The sequence below is a fragment of the Athene noctua genome, chromosome 2, assembly GCF_965140245.1.
Source record: "Athene noctua chromosome 2, bAthNoc1.hap1.1, whole genome shotgun sequence".
Taxonomy (NCBI): Eukaryota; Metazoa; Chordata; class Aves; order Strigiformes; family Strigidae; genus Athene; species Athene noctua.
The window spans coordinates 113,745,373-113,764,268 of record NC_134038.1 but is presented as its reverse complement, the minus strand read 5'-3'; the positions used below and the strand labels follow the sequence as shown (position 1 = coordinate 113,764,268).

The 18,896-nt window shown below is 34.8% G+C and overlaps 1 protein-coding gene across 1 annotated transcript in view; it reads left to right on the top strand.

Annotated features, from left to right (window-relative positions):
- NCAPG2 (non-SMC condensin II complex subunit G2) overlaps positions 1–18,896 on the top strand; it is a 52,832-nt gene that overhangs the window by 14,636 nt on the left and 19,300 nt on the right. Inside the window, exons 8-18 of the mRNA XM_074897953.1 lie at positions 624–693; positions 1,262–1,348; positions 3,211–3,306; positions 8,058–8,183; positions 9,100–9,279; positions 10,330–10,482; positions 13,867–14,089; positions 15,313–15,422; positions 15,911–16,084; positions 18,389–18,459; positions 18,726–18,879. Coding sequence (XP_074754054.1) covers positions 624–693; positions 1,262–1,348; positions 3,211–3,306; positions 8,058–8,183; positions 9,100–9,279; positions 10,330–10,482; positions 13,867–14,089; positions 15,313–15,422; positions 15,911–16,084; positions 18,389–18,459; positions 18,726–18,879 — 1,444 coding nt within the window. The remainder of the gene's footprint in view (positions 1–623; positions 694–1,261; positions 1,349–3,210; positions 3,307–8,057; positions 8,184–9,099; positions 9,280–10,329; positions 10,483–13,866; positions 14,090–15,312; positions 15,423–15,910; positions 16,085–18,388; positions 18,460–18,725; positions 18,880–18,896) is intronic.

Sequence of the window (18,896 nt, the reverse complement as noted above, 5' to 3'; positions counted from 1 at the left end):
AGCAAATGACTTTCATATAAACTGCTGTATTACTTGTAGTGTTTGTGTGAGAATTGCAGGTCCGTTACTGCTTCTGTAAGGTGTTTTTATAATTTCCTATGAGCAACCTCTAATTTGCTAAGATTGTATATAGAGACATTCTAATAAGAAATGACTTGCAGGGTCATAGTCTGAGAACTAGATTGATGGATGAAAAAATGTAGATTTTTTTTTTTCCTTTGATTATTCAGTGCAGTATTACAGAAGTAATTCTTATTAAGATCAGAGGCTTTCTAATGGTTTCAGTTAGAATAATATAGACCTGTACATCTTTATAAAGAATTTAAGGCATTCATTGTGAAATAAATTACAAAATACATGTGCTGATGTTTTGATTTTTCCACCCTGAAAGATATTTTCTGTGTTTTTAATAGTGCTTGGGTTCATTAATTAACAGTTAAACTTGTTTTTCCGTAATTATCCATACAGACTTTCAAGATAATTTCTTCTTCTAAAAATAGTTGATTCACAGAATTAAGAATGATGTTATTACCTATCAAAAACATCACATTGTTACCTCTATGAACTGCGCATCAAAATGGTTAGGCTTCTTGATTGAAAGTGTTTCCCATGTCTTAATATAGATCCTTGATGGAATATGTTTCAGAAGTTTACTTCAGGGCCTGGAAGAAGGTGTCAGGAGAATTCCTAGAGGTAATACTATGCTTGAAATTTCATTTGGATAGTTTCAAATTTCAAGGTGGAGAAGATACATGACTTTTCAACCTCAGAAAAGTTCCTAAGCAAGCCTTAAGGAATTATTTCCCAAAGGAAAATGTTGCCAAGGAATAAGAGCATGTCATACTTTGAATGTTTGCCCACTGTAATCAACTATTCATATACACAGTGTTTTTCCTAAGTGTACTAGTTATCTAGGTTATTGAAGCTTTTGTTCAGCATGTGCAAGTCTATTTGATAGCTTATCTAGTTTTTGTGGATTTCCATGGAGATGATCAAAATCATAATTATAGCATCACAACAATACTGTAGCCAAATTTCAGATACCAAATAATTCTTATTTACCATGTGGAGGTGCTTTTGAATTCCAATCTTGGTTCTGAGGATCAGATTATTTGTATGTTCTGAAATTTTGAAAATCAATTTAAGCAGAAAGAGGCCTCAAGCGTGGAAAAATCTGGGCCAAGCCAAGTACAAAAAACCCTACAGTATTTATTATTGTTTTACTATGTGGAGAGTAGCATGTATGTGTTTTTTACTATAGATACTTGAACATAACTGCATTCAGGATTTCATGCATCATGGCATTCATCTCCCCAGAAGTTCTTCTGTTCATTCTAAAGTTAGAGAGGTAAGTTCCTGTAAAGTGTGACATGAACTAGTATCATCAAAATCAAATCAGTTACTATAAAGTGGAAAATTCCATTTAATTTTAAAATACTATACTAGGTCTGGCTGGTATGGAATTACTTTTCTTCGTAGCAGCCTGTATGGTGCCATGTTTTGGATTTGTTAACTGAAACAGTGTTGATAACACCAGTATTTTGACTGTTGCTGAGCAGGACTTGCATGGTGTCAAGGCTTTCTTCCCAGTCTGGGAATGAGCAAGTCTGGGGATGAGGAAGAAGTTGGTAGGGTCACAGCTGAGTCAGCTGACCCAAACTAACCAAAGGAATATTATATGCCATATAACAGCATGCTGAGCAATAAAAAATGAGGGAAAGTGGATCTTGGGGAGGTAGCCATTGCTTGGACACTGTCTGGGTATTGGTTTACTTGTGGTAGAGGTGGTGGGTGAGTTGTGAGAGGAGTGGGTCTCGGAATAAATTTGAATGATGCATTCTTTTTCAGTATGCAAGAATTTGATTTAAAATGGTTCTTTAGAATCCAGAAGTTCCTGTAGCAGATAGGACAATAATCAACCACAGTCATTCACTTGAGTTATTGAGTGGGAAGGGAGGGTAGAGCAACATGTACAACTCTCCCTTCTGAATTCAGATTTCTGCTTATAAAATCTATGTCCATTCAGCAGATATCTGATACTCACTGTTCTAATGAAATCTGTTACAAAACAGTGCTGATTTGACATTAATCCTGGGTTAGAGCCATGGTTCTCATGTAGAAGTAAGAGCTACATAGTTTCTTATACCATGTCTTTCTTCAGTATATTTCAAAACTGTAGAAAAGGGATTCTTCCGCTATAGCATTGTTTCTGTAGATGTTATTCACAGGCTTCTCTGTCTATCTGTAACTGAATACCTGAAGTACTGACCACTAGAGGGTCAACTTCTTGTTAAACTAATCAGTGTTTTGGGTGGAGGAACTATTTCATATCAAGTTCCATGATGTCCTTTTTCATACTCTGCTCTGATCTTTACTTTCCAATTTTTTGTCTGCGTAATTCCGATACAAAAATAAAAGGTTCTTTAGCTGACTAAGCACAGTCCTGAGTCACAAAGAGTGCTTGTGAAAACTGGAAGAGAATAGATTTAGATTAGATCTCAGGAAGAAGCTCTTTACTGTGAGGGTGGAGGGACACTGGCACAGGTTGCCCAGAGAAGCTGTGGCTGCCCCCTCCCTGGCAGTGTTCAAGGCCAGGTTGGACGGGGCTTTGAGCAACCTGGGCTAGTGGAAGGTGTCCCTGCCCATGGCAGGGGGGGTGGGACTAGATGGTCTTTAAGGTCCCTTCCAACACAAACCAATTTATGATTGTGATAATTGCTTTTCATCAACACATACAAAATGTATTAAGTTTTTAGATTTGTATTTGGATAACTCCAGTTACCGAACAATGTGTCTTTGTTCTTAACAGAGAAATGGCTTATTTATCTATAGTTGATAATTAAATGATTTTAAAGTATTTCTACCAGTTACTGTAAAAATAGTTCTTCACAGCAACCACACATGTTTTTTTACAGTAAAACTGACTCTCTAGCCATGATTTTATTTTTCAGTTTTAGACCTTTATATAGATTTATTAAATCTATAAAGTCATTAAATGTGGTATTTATTAGATCTCTCTCTTTATTATTTTTGAGACTTACTAATAAAATATAGGGTCAATTAATATGTCTAGTTTTATAATTTGCCATAGTATGGGAAACTCTTTGGTCTTACATAAATGATGAAATGAGACATCTCCTGTCCACTTTTTGAATGTAGGAAGTATTGTTAAAAATGTTTTTTTGTTATTGGTTTGTTTGTTTTTCTCAGATGCTGTGTTATTTTCATAAACAAAGTAAAGTTCGTCAAGGAGTTGAAGAAATGCTTTATAGATTGTATCAACCTCTCCTTTGGAGAGCACTGAAGGTAATGATCCTTTTCAGAAAACAGGACTGTCTTTCTCCAACTACTAAACTTTGGGTTCCTCCCACATGTTCTGTTTTTAATAACTGCTTTTGAAATAAAATGGCTGTGGAAAAAAAATCAGTGTATTTAGCATCTCAGCTGTAGCAGACTAACTTTGCAAGTTGTAATTAGGCATAGTTTTCACAACAATATTCTAATTTAATATAATTTACTTCTGTAGTTCAGTTCTGTTTACAGGTACACAGCGCGCTTTCCAGGATTGCAGTAGACAGTGGGACTAACACTAGGTTTGGTATTCGCATCATCTTATCAATTTGGGAATTCTGTATAATCTTGTATTCTGTTTTCCAAGATCTTTATGGAATGCTCAGTGCTTTATTGATCAAAGCCAGAAATGTTCAGAGGATGATTTAGTCTCAGCTTCTGATTAATTACAAGCCTTAGAATACAGCTCAATTAATTTATTAGAGTATTATTTTAGAAAACCTTTTATTCTAGTTTGAGTGTACGTACAGATTTTCATGCTATGGATGTGCTTTTATCCAAGCATTCAGGATGAAATTTCTGGCCTCTAGTACTTTTAAGGTAAGTTCCTGTGGATCGCACGCATAGACTAAAGTTCACTTCAGTTTACCTACTTCAGTTTACCTTCTCAGTTGCACTCTGTGATTAAGATGAGCCAGTCGACCTTCTTTGTGGACAGCTTTTATTTTGTCTGAGGTTATGAAATTCCTTCAGTGAGAGCATATACATACTGTTTGTTACAGCCAACTTAGGTGCTCTTTAACATATACCGAAGTTTCATTTACTGATTGGTCAACATAGCATCTTCTCTAGCCATAAGAGAAGTATTTAAAAACTCTTTGAAAGTATTTAAAACAACTTAAGAAGTTGTTTAAAATGGATTTTATGAGTTAGAGTAAGGAGTTGACAGCTGTTTGGTTTCAACAGAACCCTGTGGTAGAAGTGAGAGGGACAGATTCGTCGCTAGAGTAGTATCTTGTTTGGCCTTACGTTAGGGGTGGATCCCATCCCTTTAGAAGTAATATAAACAACGATCCTTCTGGATGAAACATGTTCTCAGTGCAAAAGAATAAGGCTGCAAAGTATGGCTTTCTTTAATTTCTAAATTTCTGTCTCTAAAAAGAATAGGGATTTTAACCGATTTTGATAGCAATAGCAAAATTTCCAACTAGTCTCAGAAACTCAGAAATTTCAGAGTGGTTAGTAAAACATGGTATTCCATTCTTAAGAGAGTTGCTATCTGTAAATGGAGGCTAGTAGTTAAGTTTCCAAAGTCAAGGACTCAACTCAAATATAAGATTAGAGTACTCCGGAGGAACGTTCTGTCAAACCATGTTAAATCTGCATAGTTTTGTTTGGAGAAATGCAACAGAAAGGTTTGGTTTGCGGAAGAAAGGTTAATTACTGATTTTCAGCAAGATGGTGGGAAAAGTTCCTGATTCCAGAAGTGGTTCAAATTTTTAGCAGCTCCTATTCATAATTTTCACATCACTAATGGTTTCATTGCTAGAACAAATCTGAATTTTAGGAAGTTTTTGGGTGTGGTTTTTTGGTTAGTTGGTTGAGGGTGTTTTTGTTGTGGGGTTTTTTTTGTTTGTTTCAGTTTTATCTTGACAGCTTCTACATATGTAGTTAAGCACTTAAGCTTAGATGTTAACATGCATATCAAATAGGTCACGGAGAATTTGTTTTAATACAGCAAAACAGTCCAACTTGTGAACATAGATTTCAGAATGTTGACTGTAAAAAATTGAATGCAGCAATTATGTGAATCATGTATGATTCAGTGCAAGGAAAGATTCTGAATTTCGAATGACTCTGTACTATATTTATGATAGGAGAAAAAAAATGTGACTGAATGTCAAAATTTGGCAATTTATTTTTCAATAGGCCGCTGTCTCACTGTGTGACTTTTATGTAGTTAATTTTTCTTTTCTGTATAGTACTGATGCAGTATTTGGCATTTTTAAGATAACGGTTGCTGTGATTTAGAATCACCAGTAGTTTAAGACACAGAAGAAGGGAAGCTTATAATTGTCCTTACTGGTATGGATTCAGCTCCAAAGCTTGAAATGTCAGTTTAATTTTAGATAACCATTTTAATGCTCCTATTTTACTCATTGTACAAATCCCTAATTTAGTACAGTGAAGAACAAATCTTGTTCTAGAACACTGGTTGCAAAACAGAATGGGGACTCATAGAAAGCCCACTTTACCCCTCCTTCTTGCAGAAAGGAAAGATACTTCAGTGGTAAGAATACAAAGGATTCCAGAACTTTTCATGTTGAAACTACTTGATTTCATCTCTGAAATCTTTAAACTGAGAATGCATATTTGTAATCCATAGTTCTTTTTTTTGCAAATACTTAGATCACAGAAGTTCCCTTTGTGGCTTTTACCAACATGTATTTTATAAGCCTTTATGCAACTAAGTTTTTATAATATAAGTCCTTATGTAACTTCATCTTATTTCACGTCTTTATTATGAAAAGTAAGTCTCATGCAAACATAGCAGAAAGAGTTGTGCTATGATTGGTTATTAGTATAAGAAGCTATATAAATATAAATATACAGATATTTATTGTGAGATAAGTAGTGATAAACCTATTCCTTATCAAGTTCAAAAAGTCAAGAACCACTCCTCTAATTCAAGCTGTTGAAGGAAGTGGTTCATTTAAAGTTGTGTGTTTGGTTGGGGTTTTTTTTTAATGTCCTGCACTTCTAAACTAACTTTTACTTGGGGGAAAAACAGTGTTTATAATAATTGGAAGTGAATTTCAGGACATGTACAACCAGAAGAAACTTAAAGCTCTGAAAATTAACTGAACAAAATAAAAATATTGTTTAAAAAGTTCTGAAAGTTCCTCAGAATAGTACATAAAGGAAAAGAAACATTAATCATTTAAATAACTACAGACTCCTCTTGTGTGGAAACGTCAAGTTGGAATAAAATAGGATAAGAATTTAAAGTCCTAGTTTCTACATTTACTCTATTATGAGTTTGAATAGGTAAGCACATTTGGGATAAATTCCGATTAAAGGCAGGAATTTAAACTGAGGACTCAGTTCAGAATTTTAAGTGAACTTGATATTCAGTGTAATGCACTTAGAAAGTTTATGAAAATTTAGCTTTCTGGAATGGACATAGTAGACGAGGTCTAGGTTACTGCACAAAACCATACTTGATTTTCACTTGAAATATTAGTGCAGAAGAGCTATTTCACTGTGAAATCACATATTAGCTTGGTATGCATTAATTCTTCAATATAGACAAGCTCAAAATTAAAGGATTTTCTACAACTTTATAGGATTGAATTAAGAGTTACAATCTTTTTGCTTTTAGACTGTCTTATATATGATAAGTAAAACACAAGTTTCTAACTAAAGAATATATATGGGCTTTATTTGCCTTTGTAGTATTAAATTTAGAATTGCTATGAATTTTGTTGGCCTGAAGAATTTGAAATTATTTGGTTCTACCTAGAGATGTGATGTACCGTATGAAGATTGGTCTAGAAGGGAAATACAAAATAAATTGTAAATGAAGTAATTGATGCTCATTTCTTTTGTGTTTTTCTGGTTTTATTTGCATTTAGTTTATTTAGTTCTAAATATTACATGGTTATCCTTGTTTTTCTTTTTCCTGCCTTTGATCTGAATGTCTCTTATGACAAGGGAAGAATAAAACTGGATAAATAGAATAGTCAGAATTTTCCCTGAACTGTCTCTTGTCTTGCTGTTAAAATTAAGCCTACCTTGATTGTTTTATTACACTGCATATATATAGTCTTATATATATACACACACATTATATATATACACACACACCCATTTGTTTGTTTTAAATTGGATCCAAAATCTAAACAAAATTCTTCCTTCCTTCCTTCCTTCCTTCCTTCCTTCCAAGACAAGTCAGCACAGGCTTTTATCATTGCACTGCTGTCTTTGATAAATAAAATGTAGTCTGATGGTTAGATTTCAGGTTTCTTCCTGAGATGCCTTGAATTTCATCTTTTCTTCATTTCATTGCCTTCTCTCTTTATCTGCCCTTTAAGAGTCCACAGGGCCAATTATTTTTCACTGAGTGTGTAAACATACTTTTTTTTTCTTCCATTTTTCTTTACATTTGGGACTCTACAACCAGCAAAATTTATAGCATAACACACTGAAAACTTATTACAAATGATAAAATGTTTAAGTTATGAGGCTTGCCATAGATTTTTTGATGAGCTGCCTGGAGCTCAGAACATGGTTATGTTACTTCTGTGCATAGATGCAGAACTGAGTATGTTTCTGTTGGATAAGTTACTCTCCAGGCTTGCTGGTACTTAGTTTCTAAACACTGTTTTCTTGAAGAAATAAGCTTGAGCTTTTCAATTAAATCACCCGTCTCTTGACAAGAGGTTTAAGGTGATCAAGAGAAATCCCAACTGCTTTCAATATATTAAACATTATAGAAAGCAGGGTCACTGAAGTTGATATGCTTTGAAAGCTCTTTGTAGTTATAACTCTGGTTTTACTGAATGGGCAGAAGTGTAAGCTAAAAAAACCAAAAGAAATCATATGTTACTGTAAGTTCTTCTATGCATTTAAAAATTCATCTCTTCCATCTACTTAATTGAAAACACTAACTTGCTAGAAGTGATTGGAGAGCAGTGTTTGACAGGGTATGCCTTTTAATATTAACATAACTTATTGAATAAATACTTTTTCCTTCGTTGTAACAGGCCAGAAACTCAGAAGTTCGATCAAATGCAGCATTTTTATTTGTTGATGCTTTTCCTGTCCGTGATCCCAGTTTTAACACTGAAGAGATGGACAATGAAATTCAGAAACAGTTTGAAGAACTTTTTGTAAGTTTCAGTGAAACTAAAATGTTAATGAAACTTATGTCAAAGCTAACTCAGAAATAAGCTGTTGATGCAATTAAAATTTATGGAATTTCTGGGTAGTATTCATAGGGAAATACAGGCCTGTGATGCTGAAAATACAAAAATAAACTAGTATTTTAAATTGCTGTAGTATGTTAGTTGACAACAGATAACATGCACCATTTTCAACTCTGAAAAGGAAGTATTTGGAATTGTTATTCATTAATGAATGAAAGATGCTTTTGAAAGACTAGATGCGTGAGTAATGGATCTTGATCCTTACTTAACCTAGGGTTGGTGAAGAGAACTTTACTTTTAATATGCAAGCTTTTCGTGGAAGTTTAGTACTGCATTACTAAATACTTCTGAAATGAAGTATAATGGAGATAAGAACCCAAAAAGCTCTTTACCAGTCTAGGTGAGTGAGAATGAGCAGGTGGATGAAAATAGTGTTTTCATTAAGAAAATGTTTGAGAAATTCTACGTATGGTCTTTAAAAATGTAAACATCAGATAATTGAATTTCAAAGTCTTTATATTGTTGCATAGGAACAGTGGCCAGTGTAAATAGAGGTATGTAAATAGAAGTCTAAATATTCTTAGTTATTCTTAATTAAGTCACAGATGCAAGACTTAATGTGAGCTGTTTTTAATAAAAAAAATAATCAAAAGTTCAATTTAAAAAAAGGCCAGTATTTGTCTTAATTTTGCTTCTGATTTAAATTTCCTAGTTTGCCTTGTAATAAAATGCCTTGAGGGAATATGGTGACAGTTCTTTCATAGTATGACAATTTATGTAATGATTAAAAGGTAATGGAATGTTATTTGTTTATGATAGGTTAATGTCAAACAACACAATATTGCATATACTCATGTTGTTATTCTTCTGTTTGTTTTAGAGTCTCTTAGAAGATCCTCATCCAGTTGTCCGCTCTACAGGGATACTCGGAGCTACTCAGATAACATCCAAATACTGGGATATGATTCCTCCAACAGTTCTTGCTGATCTTTTACAAAAATTAACTGGAGAGCTGGCATGTGATGTAACATCTGCTGATGTTCGATGCTCTGTTTTTAAAGTAAATCTTTTTTTCTGAATTTAAAATCATGATTGTATTTTCATATTTTATTTGATGCACAGGTTTCTAGTATAGGCCACTTTAAGTCAGGGAAATTACTCTGCAAAATGACTTGGGCAATAAAGTTCCTAATGCACGCAAGTTTTGCACACATTTTGTAAAAGCCACACATTTGGAATGACCAAATGCCTTTTAAAATAGTGACTGTTTGGCTTTGTGATTCTCAACCACTTTGCATTTGCAGTCTTAAATATATGGTTTGGACCTGATAATTTAGTTATTTTAGCTATTAGAAATTATGCTTAGACTTGAAAATGTACACAGACAGGTTTCAGTATGTTTCTGTGTCACTGGTTTTAAACTGTCCCAAGACATTCACAATTACATTATGATTTTGTAACCCCACTTTGTGTTTCTGAGGTCTGGATGAATGAAATTACATATGGTTTCTCTGGGAATGCCAGCCTCCCGTGTGTTGTTCAGTATGTTAGGATTAGTTTATCTACATCTTTCTGGCATCTGGTAAATAACTAATAGCTTGTACAGAAAAATGAACTCCCTAAGCAGTATTTTCACTTAAAGATTTTGAGTATGGGATAATTGAGCCTTAAACTGGAGCTATCGTCATGTTAATCCTCACTTGCTCCACTCACTGCAGCTGCTTGGGGGTTTACACTGGATAAGCAGAAAGTGCTGGTTTAAAAATGTGTCAAAAAAGACGTCTGTTTAATCTGAAATCAGCAGAGTTTTAGGGGGCTGGTATTGTTATCACAAAAAGTACTTGACGCCATGCCCTCAGGTAGAAGGCAAGACCTCAGTGTAGATCTGAAGCTACTTCAGCTGAAATTAACTCCCTGAACACAGTTCACTGGAAATTTGAAATAACCATAGCAATTTTTAATAAAGAATGTTACAAGAAAAATATGCATGTACAGTGTCCCTACTTAATTTAACTTTAGAAATATCATGGTCCAGTTCAAGAATTTTTAGCTATGTCTTTGCTCAAATCTTTAAATTATTTTTTTTAGGGTGTTGTTTTTTTTCTTGCAGTGCCTACCAATAATTTTGGACAACAAACTAAGTCATCCATTACTGGAACAGCTCCTGCCAGCAGTGAAACACAGTCTTCATGACAATTCAGAGAAAGTGCGAGTGGCTTTTGTTGATATGCTGCTGAAAATTAAGGCTAGCAAGGCTGCTAAGGTAGGATAAGTGACACCTGATAAGTAGCAAGGAGATAAAATCAAGACATTTATTTTTTTTAAAAAAAGTACATTTTAAGACTGGATTCCTAACAGGAAAAAAAAAAATGCATGCTTAATGTAGTAATACTCTTAATTTCAGGTTTTCCCTTCATATATTTAAGCATATAACTGAGTTTATTTCTAAGACCTGTGGATTCTATTGCTGTTAGTCACTTCTGTTTATTTTAAAGGTTTTGATCCCGATATGGGTAGTAGTATAAAAATATTCCAGTGATTTTATGAATTCTGCTGAAATCATGGTGTCCATGAAAAATCTTTTAAAATAAATAAACAAAGAAATTGTGACTAGTCCTGGTGAGCTTTCAACATTTCCATATAGCTGTTCTTCACAGAAAAATTAACCATAGACGTTAGTACTGGGGCTGGATCTTACTACAGCAGAGGCTTTCTAGGCATGCTGGAAAGTTTACTTTTTAGTTGAGCCAAGTACACTCTTCTCCTCTCCCCCATCTTTTTGTCGAGTTTGGGATGATTAGTAGGTCCAGTGGTCTTTCAGTGCTTCTCTGCTTTTTCGTCTGGTTGCTGCTGGTGTCGCAAGCGCTCGGCAGACCTTTCCTCAGCATGTTTCTGTCTTCTCTGCCCTCTCGTGGCCATGCCAGGGCAGAGCAGCAAGGTACGGCTACCCTTCCAGCTGACTAGCTCAAGTCAAGAATCTCTTAACTTCTAAATGCTTAACGGCTTTATCGAATTGCTTTTTTACTTACCTAGTTTTATAATTTCTACTTGCCTTTTGTGGGCATGTCCTTCGGGATTTTGATATCTTTTTGTAGTGATTTTGCATTTATGTCCTGCTGTGGACTCTTATTTAGGGCGATACTGTCCAGTCTTAGGCATTATAGCATCTTTGAGCTCTTTCTCCACTCTCTGCTGTTAATAGTTTCCTAATTTCAATTTTATATTACTCACGATTTTGTCTCTTGCTAAGCCTAATTATCAGGACATGCTTATCTTGTGCTAGGCACAGGGACTGTATGAAGTCAGAGGTGTGTCTCTTGTTCAGGAGAAGATTAAATAAATACTTGGTTTGTCAGGTTTTTAAGGCTTCAGTGCTCAAGGAACATAACTATCCCTAACACAAGAACTATCTACTTACCAAATATGTGCATTCCAGCTTTGATGACAGGACCTCTAAGACATATATGTTGAGATTAGACCACTTCAGTACCTTCCAAATTCCTGAATGTGCTCAGAAGAGAAGATAAATGGGAGGTCATATTAGAATTGAGAGCTTTCGGCTTCTTGTACATAGGTTCAGGATAAGGATTGTAATAAATGCAACAGTAAGTTTGATAGTTCCATAATACGTATCTCAATGCATTGATTAGGAAAGTCTACAGAAAATGTGACATGAAGACAAACACTGCAAGTACAAGGTATTATCACTCAGGCTGTCAGCATGAAAAGTTTCCAGCAGGATCCTGTAACATTAACCGATTTCCTGAGATTAACAATGTACAGCTGTACCTTTACTTAGACAGTTGGTTCTGACTGTTAAGATTATTGGAGATAACTGGAGGAGGCAATTTTGACTTAAAAAGATAGCTTCAATATCTAAAAGATAGCTTTTTTTCCTGAAGTTTCTGGTTCAACGGGTTCTAAAGCCATGTAAATCTGAGATAGACCAGCAGAAGTATCACTGTGACACTGGACCTCACACTGATGGTGCCTGTGTTTTAGGAGATGTATCACTTGGTTCATAGAATCAGCAGAAACAACAGATCACAGAACTGTTGCTAAAAGCGTTGGACTCAATCTTAATCATGATTTCAGTCATATTCTTGTATTCTTATTATTTTAAAAATACTCAAAAGCATATTCCCCTGATAATACATAAGATTATAAAAATGACATGTAATCAAATTTTTTAATATTAATTTCTACATCATTCTGTAACCTCACAGGCACTCAGCACTTCGTGTGCTGAGTTTTAACTCCTCATAAGATATGATATACAAGTACGATTTAAAGAACTGGTACCTACAGTCAAGATTTGATCCATTAATATCAGTTATCTGTATAGTAAAATACAACAAAGCTTTTTTTAACTTGTATTAATATCAAAAATGCTTTAAATAGATTTTTTTTTTTAATGTTGCTACTTTGTGTACAGTCTTTTAAAAAACAAGTATTCATGCTGCTGTTAAATGTATAAAGAATTCTTGTTTGAAAGTTATTTGTCATTCAGTATGAAAGTTCAAGAAAACAATCTTTTTGGCTTCCCAGAATTGTTCTGATTTTGCTGCCATTAAAGACAGAGGAGTATAATTCTCAACTTCAGGATTTTTTTTTTAGGTATAAATTTGTTCTTTAGGCATAATGGATATCTTCCATCCACTCTGTCCTTTATTTTTATGTGGTAAAAGATGCAGATCTTTTAAAGGAAAGATCAGGTTTACTAAAAAGTAAAAAAATATCCTAGTAGGTGTTAGGTATTTTGTCAGTAACTTCCTTTTTTTAAAAAAATGTGATATGTATCTCTGGAAAATTCTGGGGTTACTGTAATGCTTACTTGAAGGACCTTCTTTTTATGACAATTCTAGCAGGGATGCCCATAGTTTGAAATCACAGGGTAATTAGCTGCCTCAAATATTTTCTGCCTAGGAATAAAAAAATATTTTTCAATGCCAAGAAACCCTTTTTCTTTTTTTGAATGTGGATTTTTTCTTTTTTTTTTTTAATCTGAAAGTGCACAGCATAACTAATTCAAGATCTTACAAAAATTACAAATGTGTAGTATTACTGCTGGTATAACAAGCTGTTTCTTCTTTCTGAATTTAACAGCCTTTGATTACTGTGTTGCAAATAAGCTAGAGCTCTGCTGATGACAGGATGCATTTCTGTTCTGGGATGGTTCTGGAAAGGGTCTTGTCCTATACAGGTTTTTAGGGCATATACTGTACATGTAGATAGTTTGGTCCTACTTTTGTACTATGACAAGAATATGAAACATGGCAAATAATGACAATTAATTATATTTTGTAGTGCTATCCTTGTAGAGTAAACAATTCTTCCCTGCAATTGCCCTAATTGCATTAGCATTGCAGGTATATTGAACTAGAATTGCTAGAACCAGAATTTTACCAGTCCATAAGAGATACTGTGAGATTTAGAGGTGCATCAGAACAGTAAAATAGCATTGTTGCAGCAATATGTGACCTCAAATAAATGCTCATATTTTGGTAAAAATTCAAAAAGCTCATGCTTTTCTGGTAAATGCTACTTATATCTGTTGATACTTTTGACGTGGACAGCATTTAATAAAGGTGATTGGGTTTTCCTCCTTTTTTTAACTACTTTAATATCTTTTTCTCATTTTAAAAAGTTCTGGAAAATCTGTCCCATGGAGCATCTTCTGACTCGCCTGGAAGTTGATTCACGGCCTGTGTCACGACGCATAGTGAATCTCTTATTCAACTCTTTCTTTCCCATTAACCAAACTGAGGATGTGTGGTGTGAGCGCTGTGTTACTCTAATCCAGATGAATTCTGCAGCAGCTAGAAAGTTCTATCAATATGCTTATGAATATACTGCCCCCACCAATATAGGTAAAGTACAAAACCTCATGAATCTTTGGAAATAACCAGTATCGCACCATGTAATAGCTTTTTAAATTTTTTCTCTAACAGTGGTTGCTATATCTCTTGGTTATATATATAGTATTAGTTTGTAGTTTTTGAAATTCTTTATATCAGCAATGAACCCTGCTGACAACAGTCATAAACTTTTTCAAAAACAAAGAAACCAAAGCTTTTTGTTTCTGCTCTTAGATGCTGTAAGTAGAGATAACTCTCTAGCCAGCGTTGTTATCTGGACTCTTTATTCCCCTTTCTCCTCACATGTACTAACTATCTAAGTTGTTATTTATTTATCATGCAGAAATAGTGAAATGAAATAGCCTGGTTCCTCAAGTGGTTTGAGATCTTTGTGGAAGATTCTATAGAAGGTGAAAAATATTTATGTCTGATAATCTGATTATCTGGGATTTGTGGATAGCAGTGTTTTCAAGTTGCTCAGAGAAAATCTAAAAAGCCCTCCTTCCTATTAAAAGCTTCAAAAACTTTCAGTGAAAAGTGTATGCAGAGGGTATAGCTCCTTTTTATAGAAGTAACCAAGAAGCAAATAAAATCAGGAAAATTTTGTGTCAGAGGAGTTCTGATACTATAAAAACAAAGTAGTCAGCATGGAATGACCTGGGTAAAATGCCCAAGCCATTGAGCCTTGACTGATTACTTTGGTAAGGTAGATATGAAGTAACATGTACTAGTGTATTTCAGCTAGTCATCCTTTCACCAGAGTGGACATAACCCTTTCACTTTTATCTAGAGATGAGCTTGTCATTAAGGAGTGCAATGGTTAGGCTGCTATATCTTTTATAAATAATTGAAATTAACTTTGGAGGGGATATATTATTGAACATAGGTCATTAAATTAATAGCTATGCCGGATGAATGTAGGAGTTGAGAGCTTCCTCTGATCCTGGTTTGATAAGGTGGTGTTTGTTGGGGGTTTTTTTTAGGAGACTTTAACAATAAAATTACAGAACCTGATGATAATGTTGCCCTTACTTGTTCATACTTGAGGATATAAAACATTTACACATTTTTTCATTTCTTTTTACCCCGAATTTTTTTCCTTTTTTCCTAGTTATTTCTGGTTCTGTTGCCTGCTTTTTCAGACTGGCTTTCCAGCAACACATTAGAAGTATTTACTAGTAATATTCTTAACAAATAGTAAATGTCTACTTTATTCTTATTGTATTTAAATATAGCTAAATTGATGCTTACTATTCGGCGCTGCTTGAATGCCTGCATCCAGAAAGCAGTGAAGGAGAGTCCTCATGATAGCAACGACGATGAAAGTGAAAAGGAGAATACAAGTGTAAGGAAGTCCACTTTATGATAAGTTCTGGTAACGCTTTTTCTGTGGTGCTTAATTTGAGACATAGGCAGTTAATGATATGACAGAAATCTAAAGGAAAGCACTTAGGCATCTGTGGAATTAGAAGGGGAGAACAGCCATTATGTTTTTTTCACACCCTGCAATAGGAGAAATTTGGTGAAGTAGCTAGAATAAGGAGGAATATGAAGCATATTTTAAACGAATACTTACCTAATTTCAGTACTAATTATAAATCTGTTTGGTTTTGCGATTACATTATTCAAAAAATTAGTGTTGCAAAATGACTTGTTATATATACATATATATATACACAATAAGACTGAATAATGGAATTCATGTTCTGCAGCAAAGACAATGCCTTTTTGAAGTGAATAGAAGGATTTTCAGGGTTTTTTTAAACCTTATTGTAACCTAAATTTATATTTGAGAGTATAATATGTAATATCATCTAAGTGTTTGTATTTCAGGTATTGAATAATGTGTTGTCAATAAATGATGTGGCCAGCATGGCAAGTTTATTGGAGATTACTGTAATTCTCTGGAGAAGTATCCACAAAGCACTAGATCACAATCAAGATGCCAAAGATTATGCTATCAGAAAATTTTCGTCTGTACTTCCTGAATATTTTAAAGTATTTAAGGTAAAGAAAGCCTAGATTTCCCTGTAAGTGCTTAGTATTTTCTTCAGCTGCTTTCATGTGTTATGTCTTCTATCTATTTTCATGGCATTAAGCATTCTTTTTCATTGTTGCTGTAAACCATAAACGATAGCAAGTTTCTTGGAATTCCACAAATGGGTATAAGCTGTTCTTCAATTGCAATATCTGACTGATGAACCATTATCTAAACAGTCAACACAGAAATGCTTGTGCAATAAATTGCTCTCTATATAATGCTTTTACAGGATTCCATTCTTTTGAATGTTTTGGGCACTTTTGGAAATCTGTAACTGAAAATGTGCCATTGCAGAATAAATACACAGTGTACATGAGAGTCCACATGTTTTTCTACCCGCTCCCCCCTGCCCAAACTCTTCCACCCCCACTGTTTCTTATTATGATCCAGCTGCTGGAGCAGACAGCTGAAGCAGCTGAGGCTCCTTTTTCTCTTTCTTGTGATTGGTTTCTGCTAATTTGATTCTACTCTCTAATGATCTTTTGATGCGCTTATTTATTGTTTGGCTTTGATATAAGCAATTAATTAAAACCAGTAATTTTAATTTTTTCAGTCTTCTTGATCTGTTGACTTGTTCTAGTGTTATTTTTCAGGATGCTATCTTTTGATAGTGGCTAATAGTATCTGCTGCACCCTGTAGTGCATCTTGAAGGGTTATCTACTGGATGTCTTTTTTTTGTTTATGGCTTTTATGCTGAAGTATACAGAGTTATGCTGGCTGTTATCCTTAACCACATTCAGGTTTGCTTGAGTAATCAGGGAGTGGAAAGCAACTCCTTGCTACATAATATTCTGCAGCACAGATATACCAAGTCCTTTCTCCACCCTGAAAGCATTTGAAAGTTGTCAGACGCTCCAAATCTTTTTTGGTAGAGTATGTACCAGGTTCTGGTGAGCAGACAAGATATTCAGCTTTAGCAAGCAACCTCTTTGATTTTGATATTCTTACAGTGAGTAAACAGCTTGGATCTAAAGAGACCTGTCATCGGAGGCTTAGTTTCTAAAAGACTACAGATAGAAGCAGCGTGTCTCTTTCTTAAAAAGCTACAAATGTATTTTTAAGTGTTCTTTTAAAAATCATGTTTAAAAGGTTTTAGATCTTCAAATGTCTAAGTAGGTAATAATTTCACTTGATTGTATTCATGAAGCTTGGACATACAGATACACTACTTTTGAAGAGTCTTTCACATAGATTGGTTTCTGTATAACCTGAGTGAGACTGTCATGGTCTAGACCTTGTGTTATGATGTGTTGTAATAATTTGTAGTGCATCTTACATTACCATTTTTATACAGAGTCTTTGTTATAAATGTCTCATGTGAATGAATATTCATTTAAGGCACTAGTTACTTGAGAGGAGTTAGATGGTGTCATGATTGTGCATTTAAATATTAGCAACTACTAGAAAGAAAATGTAAGCTAGAGTTCTTATTTCCTTTGCAATGGTTATTAATCTAATGGAGCCTTAATTATTCACTGTAGTTGTTCTGACAGTCAGAAAGCTAAATGATAACATAATTCATAATTGATCTCTGAGAACAGAAATCAGAAGTTTCAGATTGCAAGCCACATGTTATTAGCCTCTTTCAGTTCCATTTTTAGTGAAAAAAGGGAAATACTTAATTTGCAATAATTTACTCATACTTTTTTCAGTACTTTCTTTAGTTTTTTGTGCATGTGTGTACCTGTACATGTATATCTTACCCCTGTACTTGGCACTGGTGAGGCTTCACCTTGATTCCTGTGTTCAGTTTTGGGCCCCTCACTACAAAAAGGACATTGAATGACTCGAGCGTGTCCAGAGAAGGGCAACGAAGCTGGTGCAGGGTCTGGAGCACAGGTCGTACGGGGAGCGGCTGAGGGAACTGGGGGTGTTTAGTCTGGAGAAGAGGAGGCTGAGGGGAGACCTCATCGCCCTCTACAGCTACCTGAAAGGAGGCTGCAGAGAGCTGGGGATGAGCCTCTAACAAAGTAACAAGGAATAGGACGAGAGGCAATGGTTTCAATTTGTGCCAGGGAAGGTTGAGACTGGATATTAGGAAGCATTTCTTTCCAGAAGGGGTTGTTAGTTGTTGGAATGGGCTGCCCAGGGAGGTGGTGGAGTCCCCATCCCTGGAGGTGTTTAAGAGTCAGGTTGACACAGCGCTGAGGGATCTGGTGTAGTTGGGAACTGTCAGTGTTAGGTTAATGGTTGGACTGGATGATCTTCAAGGTCTTTTCCAACCTAGATAATTCTGTGATTATATATTGTTTTGTTTTTTTTATCCTAGGATGAGCGTTGCATAGCTCCTTTGGTTATTCTGGCATCCTTTATGCCCCCTGCTGCTATTCCTACATTCAGGTACTATTTTAAAATCAAAATATGAATGAAAAAAAATCTCTTCTTGACTGTATTTGTTAATTTTTCACAACTTGATGTATTAAATGCCAATTTAGATAAATTAATCCACTAAACAAATCTGGTAAGTTAATAAAATTTGTGAGGTGCAAATATGTCTTTGAGCCACTGGTGATCTTTTTTGGTGTTATACCCGTTGACTTTCTTTGAATTATTTCTGCACTTATGGATATAAAGCTAATGTGTCTCTTCGTTTGTTCTCTTTTAAGCTGTGGTGTGATCTCCAGACTCAGAAATATTGACAGTGGAGCTGACCAAAACAAATATTCATCCCTGATAGACTGCATGTGTCGCTGGGGTCAAGTGGGACATATTATGGAATTAGCCTGTGATTGGTTGTCTGACACGCTAACCCCAAGAAAGGTGTGCATTTGAATACA